The 11,467-nt window shown below is 60.9% G+C and overlaps 1 protein-coding gene across 3 annotated transcripts; it reads left to right on the top strand.

The window, feature by feature from the left end:
* Window positions 1–58: 58 nt before the first annotated feature.
* On the top strand, window positions 59–11,464 carry CHTF18 (chromosome transmission fidelity factor 18). Of its 3 annotated transcripts, XM_059861725.1 has the most exons (22): window positions 59–197; window positions 326–490; window positions 616–742; window positions 823–997; window positions 1,083–1,172; window positions 1,300–1,352; window positions 1,550–1,691; window positions 2,258–2,470; window positions 2,583–2,680; window positions 3,137–3,260; window positions 3,386–3,513; window positions 4,241–4,334; window positions 4,431–4,529; window positions 5,432–5,562; window positions 6,102–6,264; window positions 6,346–6,570; window positions 6,649–6,798; window positions 7,559–7,689; window positions 8,788–8,920; window positions 9,686–9,796; window positions 10,435–10,492; window positions 11,177–11,464. In XM_059861725.1, exons 1-22 carry the CDS (start codon window positions 104–106, stop codon window positions 11,311–11,313), a joined length of 2,841 nt encoding a protein of 946 aa, XP_059717708.1. In that variant the 5' UTR covers window positions 59–103; the 3' UTR covers window positions 11,314–11,464. The 3 variants fall into 3 exon arrangements, 2 of the variants coding, with proteins under 2 accessions (XP_059717708.1, XP_059717709.1); XR_009488635.1 differs by lacking the exons at window positions 10,435–10,492; window positions 11,177–11,464 and adding an exon at window positions 9,393–9,498 and having other exon boundaries at window positions 63–197; XM_059861726.1 differs by lacking the exons at window positions 10,435–10,492; window positions 11,177–11,464 and adding an exon at window positions 10,261–10,418 and having other exon boundaries at window positions 63–197.
* Window positions 11,465–11,467: the final 3 nt, after the last annotated feature.

Genomic DNA, 11,467 nt, shown 5'->3' with positions numbered 1-11,467 from the left:
CCGCCCGCGCGCGCTGCGCCCAATCAGCGCCGGTCCCGCTGTGCGCGCGGGCGGAAGCGCGGCGGGCGCGGGACCGGTGGCGGCGGCGGGGCGGGCGCGGCGCATGGCGAGCGCCGAGGATGGGCCCGACGGTGGGCCCGACGATGGCTTCTACGAGCGCTTCGCCGACGAGCTGGAGGTGCTGGCCGAGCTGGGAGGTGGGCGCTGCGCCGGGACGGGAGGCCGCGGAAGGAGAGAGGAGCGGGGCTGTGCTTTGCGCGCCCGCGTGTGCCCGTCCCGCCGCGGGTCTCCGGTGAACGGCACCGTGGTCTGACCCCTCTTGCAGATGAGCCATCCCCACCCGCCGGCCCCAAAACATCTCAGTTCCGGTGCAAGAGGCAGCCGCCGGAGGAGCCCGACCTCCCCGGAGACTCTCCCGGCGGCACCGGCGCCAAGAAGAGGGACCGGGACTGTGTCCCCGCCGTGTCCCCGGCAGCAGCCGAACCCCGGAGTAGGTTTGACCCAGTTCCCCGGGTGCTGCTGCTCCCTGTCCCCCCGCCCCGAGCGGTGCCGGGTGCTGGAGCATCCCCTGGGTACCACCGTCCATCAGTGTTGCTCTCTCTCCGCTTGCTCCAGCCCCGAAGCCGAAGCGGCAGCGCCTGGAAGCTGTTAAGAAGCTCGATTTCGGTGCAGACGATGAGTTGGCTCCGGATGTCTCCTGGGATGGTGGCCCAGAGGCACCTCTGGCTCCCCACAATACCAGGTTGGCCACCCTGAACCCCGTTTGTAACAGGAGAGAGGAGATGGGCCCTTCCCCTTCTGAAGGAATTTGGTGTTTTCCAGCTCGAACCACCTGGAGATGAGTGGGATGGTCCCCATGCAGACCACACCACCCTTGGAAAAGAAGAGGGTCCTGAGGAGAGCCCCCATCCTGGAGGATTACATCAACGTGACATCCACTCAGGGCACCAGGGTCTTCCTGGTGCTGAGGGATGATCCCTGCAGGACAGGGCTGGAGGTGAGGAAGGGTCTGAAGGTCAGGTTTGCTCCTCTGTGGCCCCCGGGTGGCTCAGGAGGGGGCTGGCTGTGCTGTGTCCCTGCAGCTCTCGGATTCCCTGGACTGGAACGCTCGCAGGCCGCTCCACTTGCTGGGGGTGCCCTTCTCCTACCTGAAGGAGCAGGTGGATGAGGAGGTACCACATCTCCCTGCCCTTCCCCTCTGTCCCTGCTACCCCTGCTGGCCACAGGGCTGGTTCCCAAATTCCTGTCCCCAGCCATGGACTGGGGGATGTCTCTGACCTCTCTGTGTTTGTGCTCAAGCGTCGCAGGCAGGTTCTGGAGGCCTCCCAGCAGCTGACAGAGATCATCAACAGGTGAGATGCTGGCGTGAAATCCCTCCCCAGTCCCTGCCATGCTGCTGGATTTGCCTCCCTCACAATCAAGTTTTGGGGGACCTGCAAGCAGAGGAGCCTTTTTGCCCTCATCACCCCCAGTTTGGGGAGTCTGGGTGGAGTTCCCACCCTGCCCTGACTCCTGGGGTGCTTTGGGGTACATTAATTCCATGCTGCAGTTGCCTGGGGAGCGAGCCCAGCACCGAGAGCCCGGATCCCAGCATGGACACAGCTCCAGCAGCCCAGGAGGAGTCTGAATCCCACTGCCTCTGGGTGGACAAGTTCACCCCCAAGCGCTACATGGAGCTGCTCAGTGATGATGTGAGGTGCTGGGACGAGGGGGGCTTGGGGTGGGTGGGATCAGCACCTCTGCAGCTCTTCCCTAATGCCCTGGGATCAGGAATTGCCTTTGGAAGCACTGGCTGGGGGGCTGTGTCTGTGCTGCTCTGTCTGGGAGCAGTCCTGAGTCCCTGGGAGCTTGGGATGGCAGCTTTGCACTGGAGACTGGGGATGTTCTGGCAGATGAACCTATGGAATGTGACCAAAACGAGACAAAAAAGATTGAGAGCGTTTTAGCCAGAAATTGTTGGCTAATTTGAACATTTTGGGGAATGCTAGAAGTTTTGTAGGGAATTGGATGTGCTGGGAGAGGCTGGGCATTGCTGAGCTGAGCCAAGACAGAGCAGGGCCAGCAGGGATGGGGCTGATGTGACTTACCCAGGCTTTCCCTGAGGGATGGGGGCTGAGCTGGGAAGGGAAACCTTCCCACCTTGTCCCAGGGAGATGCCAGGTGGAACCCTGAGCAGCCTCCTCCATGAAGGAGAGCTTTGCTCTGCCCTCAGCTGGATTTCTGCCGGGTTCCATGGATTTTCCCTGCTCTCCTGCAGTACACCAACCGCTGCCTGCTGAAGTGGCTCAAGCTGTGGGACACGGTGGTGTTTGGCAAGGACAAGGCTGGCAAGAAGCCCAAGCCCAGCTCTGCAGCTCATCCCCCACCCAGCCATCCCAAGGAACATCCCAACAAGTGGAAAACCAAGGTCCAGCTCACCGAGGAGATGCTGGAGGCCGAGCTGGACCAGCACAACAGACCCAAACACAAGGTGAGCAGGAGGGGACGTGGCTGTGGGTCCCTGTGCTGCCACCAGCTGAGGAGCAGCATTGTCCCCTCTGAGGAGGAAGCCCTCCAAGGGTGACCTCCCCTCTGTGCCACAGGTGGCCCTGCTCTGTGGGCCCCCTGGCCTGGGCAAGACCACGCTGGCCCACGTCATTGCCAGGCACGCGGGGTACAACGCCGTGGAGATGAATGCCAGGTGAGCTATTGGGTGCCAGGTGAGCCCCGGGGTGCCAGGTGAGCCCTGGGTGCCAGGTGAGCCCCTGGGTGCCAGGTGAGCCCTGGGTGCCAGGTGAGCCCATGCCCTGCCCACAAAAGGGGGCAGGTGATGCTGTGGCAGAGTGATGCTGGAGATGATGATGGCCTGGGGGCGATGGAAGTGATGCTGTTCTGAAGGCAATGGTGTCCTGGGAATGATGGTGTCCCAGAGGTGGAGATGTTCTGGAGGTGATGCTGTCCCAGGGGTGATGCTGGAGGTGATGATGATGCTATTATGGAGGTGATGGTGCTGTGGACATTGTGCTGCTCTGGAGGTGATGATGGTGTTGTGGAGGTGATGCTGTTCTGCGTGTCATGCTGGTGGTGATGCTGTCCCGGGGATGATGCTGGCGGTGTCCCCACGCCCAAAGTCACCTGTCCCCGTGTCCCCTTGCAGCGATGACCGCAGCCCCGAGGTGTTCCAGACCCGCATTGAAGCTGCCACCCAGATGAGGTCGGTGCTGGGCTCCCACGAGAGGCCCAACTGCCTCATCATCGACGAGATCGACGGCGCGCCCGCGGTGAGCCCGGGGCACCTACACCGACCCCTGGGGCACCAGCCCCTCAAACGTGACCCCATTAACAGCTCCCCCACCGTTCCACGAGCAAGAACACATCCCTCCCATCTTTGTTCCCTTCCCCCCAGGCCTCCATCAATGTCCTGCTGGCCATCATCCAGAGGAAGGACGGCGAGGGCGAGGCGGGCGCGGGGCGGCGGCGGCGGCGCGAGGGGGGGCTCCTGCTCAGGCCCATCATCTGCATCTGCAATGACCAGTGAGTGTCACCTGCCTGGGGGGGGACAGGGACACCAAACCCTGCCCCCAGACAGGACGTGGCTGTTGGGAATGTCTCTGAGTGCAGCTGCTCCAGTCCTGGGGTTGGTTTGGACCTCTCACATTGAGGGGCTGGAGTGTGCCTAGGGAAGGGAACAGAGCTGGGAAGGGGCTGGAGAATTCCTGAGGGAGCTGGGAAGGGGCTGGAGAATTCCTGAGGGAGCTGGGAAGGGGCTGGAGAATTCCTGAGGGAGCTGGGAAGGGGCTGGAGAATTCCTGAGGGAGCTGGGAAGGGGCTGGAGAGTTCCTGAGGGAGCTGGGAAGGGGCTCAGCCTGGAGCAAAGGAGGCTCAGGGGGCCCTTGTGGCTCTGCACAAGTCCCTGCCAGGAGGGGACAGCCGGGGGGTGGAAATCAGGTTCTGCTCCAGGGGAACAGGAGGAGAGGGAACAGCCTCTGGGCCAGGGCAGGCTCAGGGTGGATATTTGGGAAAAATCCTTCATGGAAAGGGCAGCCAGGTGTTGGTTGGTCCTGCTCAGGGTAGGGGTGGAGTCCCCATCCCCAAGGCGATTTCAAAGCTGTGTGAGGACATCATTTCATGGTGACTTAGCAGTGCTGGGGGTACGATTGGACTCAACACTCTGGGAGGTCTTTCCCAACCTCAGTAATTCCAGGATTAAGAAGGGAGTTGCCTGCTGGGCTCTCTCAGCCCCCGTGTGTCCCTCCCCCAGGTTCGTGCCCGCGCTGCGCCCGCTGCGGCAGCAATCCTTCCTGCTCAGCTTCCCCCGCACCGCGCCCTCCCGCCTCGCCCAGCGCCTCAGCGAGGTCTGCGCTCTCCCAGGCTCCCCGTGGCTCGGGGGGTGTCCCCTGCCCCCTGTGGCTCGGTGTCCCCTCCCCGCTGAGCCCTGTCCTGTCCCACAGATCGCGCTCCGGCAGGGAATGCGGGCGGACACGGGCGCGCTGCTGGCGCTCTGCGAGAAAACCGACAGCGACATCCGCTCCTGCATCAACACCCTGCAGGTGCTGGGGACATGGGGAGGGCCCTGGGGACACTGCTGGGGCCTGGGGACATGGGCAGGGCCCTGGGGACACTGCCGGGGTCTTGGGGACACGGGGAGGGCCCTGGGGACACTGCCGGGGCCTAGGGACATGGGCAGGGCCCTGGGGACATGGGGAGGGCCCTGGGGACACTGCCAGGGCCCTGGGGACATGGGCAGGGCCCTGGGGACATGGGCAGGGCCCTGGGGACACTGCCAGGGCCCTGGGGACATGGGGAGGGCCCTGGGGACACTGCCAGGGCCTTGGGGACATGGGGAGGGCCCTGGGGACACTGCCAGGGCCTGGGGACATGGGCAGGGCCCTGGGGACATGGGGAGGGCCCTGGGGACACTGCCGGGGCCCTGGGGACATGGGGAGGGCCCTGGGGACACTGCCAGGGCCTGGGGACATGGGGAGGGCCCTGGGGACACTGCCAGGGTCTTGGGGACATGGGGAGGGCCCTGGAGATATGGGCATGGCCATCAGGACACGGGGATTGCCATCAGAACACAGGCGTGGCTCTGGGGACATGGGCATGGCTCTGGGGACATGGTATGGCCCTAGGGACACAGGGATGGCCATCAGGACATGAGGATGGCCCTAGGGACACAGGGATGGCCATCAGAACATGAGGATGGCCCTAGGGACACAGGGATGGCCATCAGGACATGAGGATGGCCCTGGGGAGACACTCCTGCTGCAGCTCCAGGCTCACACAGGGACAGAGGGGACAAAAGTCCCTTCCAGTCAGGTCCCTGAAGCATCTCCCGGTCCCCTGGGGTGTTTTGAGCCCTGCCCGTGGAGGAAGAGGGGGGTGGCTGTGTCCAGCTGTTCCCAAGGGCTTTGGGATCCCCATCCCCTCCATCCCCTGGCTCCTGCTGCAGTTCCTGCACGGCCGAGGGCAGAAGGAGCTGAGTGTGCAGATGGTGCAGACCATGAGGATTGGCCTGAAGGACCAGAACAAGGGGCTCTTCTCCATCTGGCAGGAGATCTTCCAGCTGCCCAGGCCCCAGAGGTAGGAGGAGGGGGTTTTTACATTTGTTGGGTGCCTGGGGGGTGGTATTCCCATTTCCCAGAGAAGCTGTGGCTGCCCCATCCCTGGAGTGTTCAAGGAAGGCTGGATGGGACCTGCAAGGTCCTGGAGAGCAACTTCTTGAGGGGATTTGTGTCCATCATAGAATCCTGGAATAGTTTGGGTTGGAAGGGACTTCAAAGCCCACCCAGTGCCACCTCTGCCATGGCAGGGACACCTTCCTCTGTCCCAGGTTGCTCCAAGCCCTGTCCAACCCGGCCTGGGACACTGCCAGGGATCCAGGGGCACCACAGCTGCTCTGGGCACCTGTGCCAGGGCCTGCCCACTCTCCCAGGGGATATTCCTTCCCAATATTCCTTCTAAACCTTTCCTCTGAGTTTAAAGCCATTCCAGATGCTTTGTTACCACTCTGCTTAGCTCCCAATAATTCAGCACTGGCATTGCCTCCAGTCCTGTTTCCAAGGATCCAGCTATTCCTCCAGCACTGGGAAACCCTCACTCTTCCCTTTGGGCTCCCCCAGGCACAGGATAGGAATGGACCCCTCTCTGCCAGCCCAGCTCCTGCTGGGGGACGAGGACCTGTCCCACCCTGGGGGCTCAAGGGGCTTCAATTCCTCCTCCCACCGCTTCCACCACATCCTGCAGCTCTCCATCTCCTCGGGAGAGCAGGAGAAGCTGGCCCAGGTGAGAGCAGCCAGGGGGGGCCGGAGGGAAGCTCAGACCCCCAGCCAGGTGGGCACCATCTGATCCCCCACCCTCCTGCAGGGCCTGTTTGAGAACTTCCTGAACATGAAGGTGCGGGATTCCAGCCTGGGCTCCGTGTGCCTGGCCCTGGAGTGGCTGGGCTTCTCTGACCTGCTGGGCCGGGCCGTGCTGCAGGGCCAGAGCTTCCAGCTGCTGCGCTACCTGCCCTTCCTGCCCGTGGCCTTCCACCTGCTCTTCGCCGCCAGCGCCGTCCCCCGGCTGGCCTTCCCCAGCAGCCAGCCCGAGGCAAGTGCGGCAGGGCCAGCTGGCAGCCAGCTCTGGGCCTGCAGGGACACCGCCTGACTGTCCCCGTGCTGTCCCCAGGCCGTGGCCAAGCTGAGCCAGATGCAGAACCTGCTGCTGTCCATGGTGTCGGGGATCGCGCCGGGCGCCCGGAGCCGCGCGGGGCAGCGGGCGCTGGTGCTGGACGTGCTGTGCCTGCTGCTGGACATCATCGCCCCCAAACTGCGGCCTGTGAGTGCCCCCAGCCCCTGGCCTGCTCCCCAGAGCCCTCTGCAAGCCCCACCTGCTGAGCCAGCCTGGATTGGTGTCCCCAGTCCGGGCTGGGTTTGGTGTCGCAGCTGCTGCAGAAGCTGGGGGTGTTGAGGTGCCCAGCTGTGTGGAGGGGTCCTGGGCCCCCCACCTGGACTGGGCTTTGGGGGGCTCTCAGAGTCACCCCCACCCAGGAGAGGGTCTGTCCCTGCTCTGGGAAGGACATGTGTCCCTAAGAGGGAGCTAAGCTTCGTCTGGGTCCTTCCTCACCCAGAAGCAAACCCTGTGTGGTATTTTCTGAGTTATTGTTGGGAGGAAAATGGTGAATCTGACTGCATGCTCTTAGAAGGCTAATTTAATATTTCATTATATTATATTACAGAATGCTATACTAAACAATAGAGAATGGATACTTACAGGAGGCTGAAAGATAATAATGAAAAACTCACGACTCTTTCTTCAGAGCCCCACACAGCCTGACTGTGATTGGCCATTGAGCCAAAACAATTCACATGAAACCAGTGAAACAACCACCTGTGGTAAACCATCTCCAAACACATTCCAAAGCAGCAAAACACAGGGGAAGCCAATCAGATAATTATTGTTTTAGTTTTTCTCTGAGGCTTCTCAGCTTCCCAGAGAGAGAGAAATCCTGGGCAAGGGGATTTTTCCAGAAAATGTGACAGTGACAGCCGTGCTTGGGCTGTTTGGGGTTTCCAAGTTCTCTGCTGTCCCTGGCCAGGTGAACACGCAGCTCTACAGCCTGAAGGAGAAGCAGCAGCTGGCTGAGCTCATCAGCACCATGCTCACCTACAACCTCACCTACCTGCAGGAGCGCCTGCCCGAGGGCCAGTACGTCTTCAAGCTGGATCCGTGAGTGCCGGGGCTGGGGAGGGCAGTGGGAGTCAGAATCCTTCCCTGGAATGGAATTCCCACAGCAGCTGGGGCTGCCCCATCCCTGGGAGTGTCCAAGGCCAGGCTGGATGGGAATTGGAGCCAGTGGAAGGTGTCGGGGTTGGACTGGATGATTTTAAGATCCCTCCCAACCCAAACCATTCCAGGATTCTGTGGTGATCCTCAGGAAGGAGTTGGGACTTTTGGCTTTGCTCCATCCCCAGATCAGCTGCCTCATCCCTCCCAATCATCCCCAGGCTGGGTTTAGTGGGATTAAAGAGAAGGGAGCAGCTTCCTGTGGCTGTCACCTGGAGGTGGCAGGACAGGACTGACCCACCTGGACACGTCCCTGTGGCACCTGGCATCTCTGGCAAACAAATCCGATGTCACCAGCAACACCTGGGCTTTATTTCTTTAAAACTTCCTAAAGCATTGGTTTGAAAACTGATTTCTGAATGACTGCAGAGCCACCTGGCTCGGGGCTTTGCTCCTTGTATTTTAGGGGCAATAATAGTGGATAAATAGTGAATAAATAGTGGATAAATAGTGAATAAATAGTGGATAAATAGTGAATAAATAGTGGATAAATAGTGAATAAATAGCAAAAAAAAAATAGGGATAAATAGTGGATAAATATGAAATATTCAGAGCTGGCAGAGGGACTGGTGGCTTCTTGTTGCTGGGGAAACTGGAACAGGCCTAAGTCCAGAGCTGGTGCCCCAGCCTTGTTAAGAATCCAGCTGCTCTGATGATCCCAAATTCCTGTTCCTGGCTGGATTCCCATTAAACCTGTCTGGGGGGGCACCTCAGGGTGGCTCTGAAGGTCCTGCTGCTGTGCCCGAGCTGTGCTGTGCCCCTGAGCTTTTCAGGGCAATCTGTCCAATCTCCTCATTTTGCTTTCAAGCCAGGATTAAGCCCCTCTAATCCCTCCTGCTTTCCCTTTCCCATTCCTGCAGGGGGGAAACCGAGGCAGCGTGGCTGGAACCACCCAGGGGCAGGGCTGGGAGCTGCTGGGGCTCTCAGGCTGCCCAGAGCTGGCTGATTTTTGGGGCTGGTTCCCTGTTTTCCGTGCTGCAGGAACGTGGAGGCCGTGTGCCGCTTCCCGGCGCTGCCGGCCCGCAGGCAGCTCAGCTACCAGGCCAAGCAGCTCATTGCCAGGGAGATCGAGCTGGAGAAGATGAGGAGGACAGAGGCACGGAGCCTGGCCCAGGTGGGCATCCCCAGGGGGCTGGCAGGGCTGTGGATGTGCAGGAAATCCCCAGGGATGTGTTTTTCCCAAAGCTGGCTTTGGCTGCGGAGTGGAAATCCAGGATTAACCCCCCTGGCTGCAGCTGTTTCCCTGCACAGCTGGGCTGGGCTGCAGGGCTCAGCTTTTTGCAGGAATTCTGGAGGCAGTTCAGGCTTTGAGCCCTTCCAGTGAGGGCTGTGAGGAGGTGGGAATTTTTAGGTGGGAATTTTAGGTGGGAATTTTTGGCTGCTGTTTGTACCTGGCTCTGTGGGAGGTGAACTCTTCCCTGCCTCCCCTTCCCTGGCTGCTGCCACTTCCAAAGGTCCCAAAGCCCCCAGGAGCAGCAGAGTAGCTCTGCCCACTCTCCTGGAGGCAGGAAAAGATGGGAAGGGGTGGAAAAAGTGGAGAAACATCCTGGGTGTAGCTGATGCCTGCCCTGCCCTGGTGCCAGCAGGATAATTAATCCCTGGGAGCCCCTTGGAGCAGGAGAAGAGCTCCTGGGAGATGTGTGGGACGAAGAGAAGCTGCAAAAACATCTCTGAAGGCTCCTTGTTTACGTGGTATGGATGTGAAATCCCAGGGAAAGGGGTTTCAGCTGATCCCAGGAGGCAGAAAATGATGGAAAAATCTTTGGGATATTGCAGGGGCTGGGTGGGATGGAGCCAAGGGGCTGGCAGGAGCTCAGTGCCCAAGCCTGGAGCTCAGACCCCCCGAGGGGAGCCTGGCTCAGCTCTGTCCTCCCCACAGGATCCCAGGAATGGCCCCGGGGAGCAGCGAGGGGACACAGAGCCAGCGGGGACCCCCAACCACCAGCAGCGCCTGGAGCACATCGTGAGGAGAGCAGCACAGCAGGACAAGGTCAGGGCCCAATTCCTGCCCCAATTCCTGCCCCACTTCCTGCCCCACTTCCCACCAGCTCTTCCTGGGCTGCCAGGCACTCCCTGGCTCCACTGCAATTTGGTTTTTTAGTCCAGTTTCCTTTAATAGCCCAGCCCAGCTCCGTGTGTCACACAAAGGCATCGCTGGGATTGGCATGCATTGGAGCTGGGTGACATTTTGGATGTGTCCTGGGATGTTTTCAGGGCTGGGGGAGGGAGGAGCTGTGGGAATTTGGGCTGAAATAGCTGAATTTGGGCTCTGTGGGAAAGCAGCTTGGAAAAGCTGCTCTGGAATGATGCCACCCTGGGCTCCAAGAGGAGCTGGGTTCCTTCCCTGGCACTGCCCCTCTCCAGGGCTCTGCCAGCCTTTTCCTGGCTGTAAAACCCCACCTGAGCCTCACCTTTTGCCTTCCCCCCAAATTTGGATGCTGTTTGCATTCCCAGCCCGCTGGCCCTTCCTGCAGGATTTGCATTTGCCTCCTGCTCTGCTCAGAGGAGCCTTGGGGTGCCTGAGCCGTGCCCAGGGACGGCCCTGCCGTGGTTTTGTCCCTCCTGAGCAGCAGCTGGAAGTGCAGCTGTCCCAGAGCCACCCCCATTCCTGCTGCTTGCTTCCCACAGCCTGAACTGGATTTCTTTGGGAGGCCACTCCAGAGGAAAGAGGCGGCCAAGACCCCGGGTAGGTGACACAGGGACCTCAGAACAGGGTGGGTGACACAGGGACAAAGTGTCCCTGAGCTCTGGGTGAGTGGCACAGGGGTGGGATGGCCTCAGAACTGGGTGGGTGGCACAGGGACAGGGTGGCTCCAGGTGGGTGGCACAGGGACAGGGTGGCTCCAGGCCCAGGTGGGTGGCACAGGGGCAGGGTGGCTCCAGGCCCAGGTGGGTGGCACAGGGACAGGGTGGCTCCAGGTGGGTGGCACAGGGACAGGGTGGCTCCAGCCCCAGGTGGGTGGCACAGGGGCAGGGTGGCTCCAGGCCCAGGTGGGTGGCACAGGGACAGGGTGGCTCCAGGTGGGTGGCACAGGGACAGGGTGGCTCCAGCCCCAGGTGGGTGGCACAGGGACAGGGTGGCCCTGGGTGCCACTGGGGGCTCTCCCCATTCCCAAAGAGGGGCTCCTGTCCCTCAGCCCTGCCCCAGGGGACAGCAGCAGGGACAAACCCAGCCCAGCTGGCAGGGAGTTCCTGGGCACACCCATGGATTCTGGCCCCATCCAAAGGGAATTTGGGGGGAATGGTTGGTTGCAGCATCCAGGATTTGGGAGCATCAGCTCTGCCCTTCCAGAGCCTCCCCCGATCCCCCTCTGCAGCCAGGGCCCAGCTGGTAGTTTGGGGGTTTTTAAAGTGGATTTTCCTGCTGCAGCCCCCCAGGTTTCCAAGGAGGAATCCCTGGAGCTGCAGATGGGAAAGGCCGTGGGCAGGAGCGACGTCTGGTTCCGCTTCAACGAGGGATTCTCCAACGCAGTCAGGAGGAACCTGTACATCAGGGACCTGCTCTAGGGCCGTGCCCAGTGCAGGTGGAGCTGCAGGAGCAGCTGGGTTTGCCTTTCCAGCCCATGGCTGGGCCCCGTGCCCATCAGCTCGGGCCATGATCTTTTTATTACCCTCTTATTTTGTTAAAAAAAAAATAAATAAAATGGATCTGAAACAAGGC

The sequence above is a fragment of the Haemorhous mexicanus genome, chromosome 17 (assembly GCF_027477595.1).
Source record: "Haemorhous mexicanus isolate bHaeMex1 chromosome 17, bHaeMex1.pri, whole genome shotgun sequence".
NCBI classification, from domain to species: Eukaryota; Metazoa; Chordata; class Aves; order Passeriformes; family Fringillidae; genus Haemorhous; species Haemorhous mexicanus.
This window is presented reverse-complemented; position numbering and strand designations above follow the sequence as displayed.

What these genes read in the sequence shown, in the direction of transcription:
- CHTF18 (XM_059861725.1), top strand. Translation starts at nt 104, where the DNA reads ATGGCGAGCGCCGAGGATGGGCCCGACGGTGGGCCCGACGATGGCTTC. An exon ending in GCCGTGGAGATGAATGCCAG is followed by an intron (nt 2,681 to 3,136) that starts GTGAGCTATTGG and finishes GTCCCCTTGCAG; the next exon opens with CGATGACCGCAGCCCCGAGG. An exon ending in ATCTGCATCTGCAATGACCA is followed by an intron (nt 3,514 to 4,240) that starts GTGAGTGTCACC and finishes TCCCTCCCCCAG; the next exon opens with GTTCGTGCCCGCGCTGCGCC.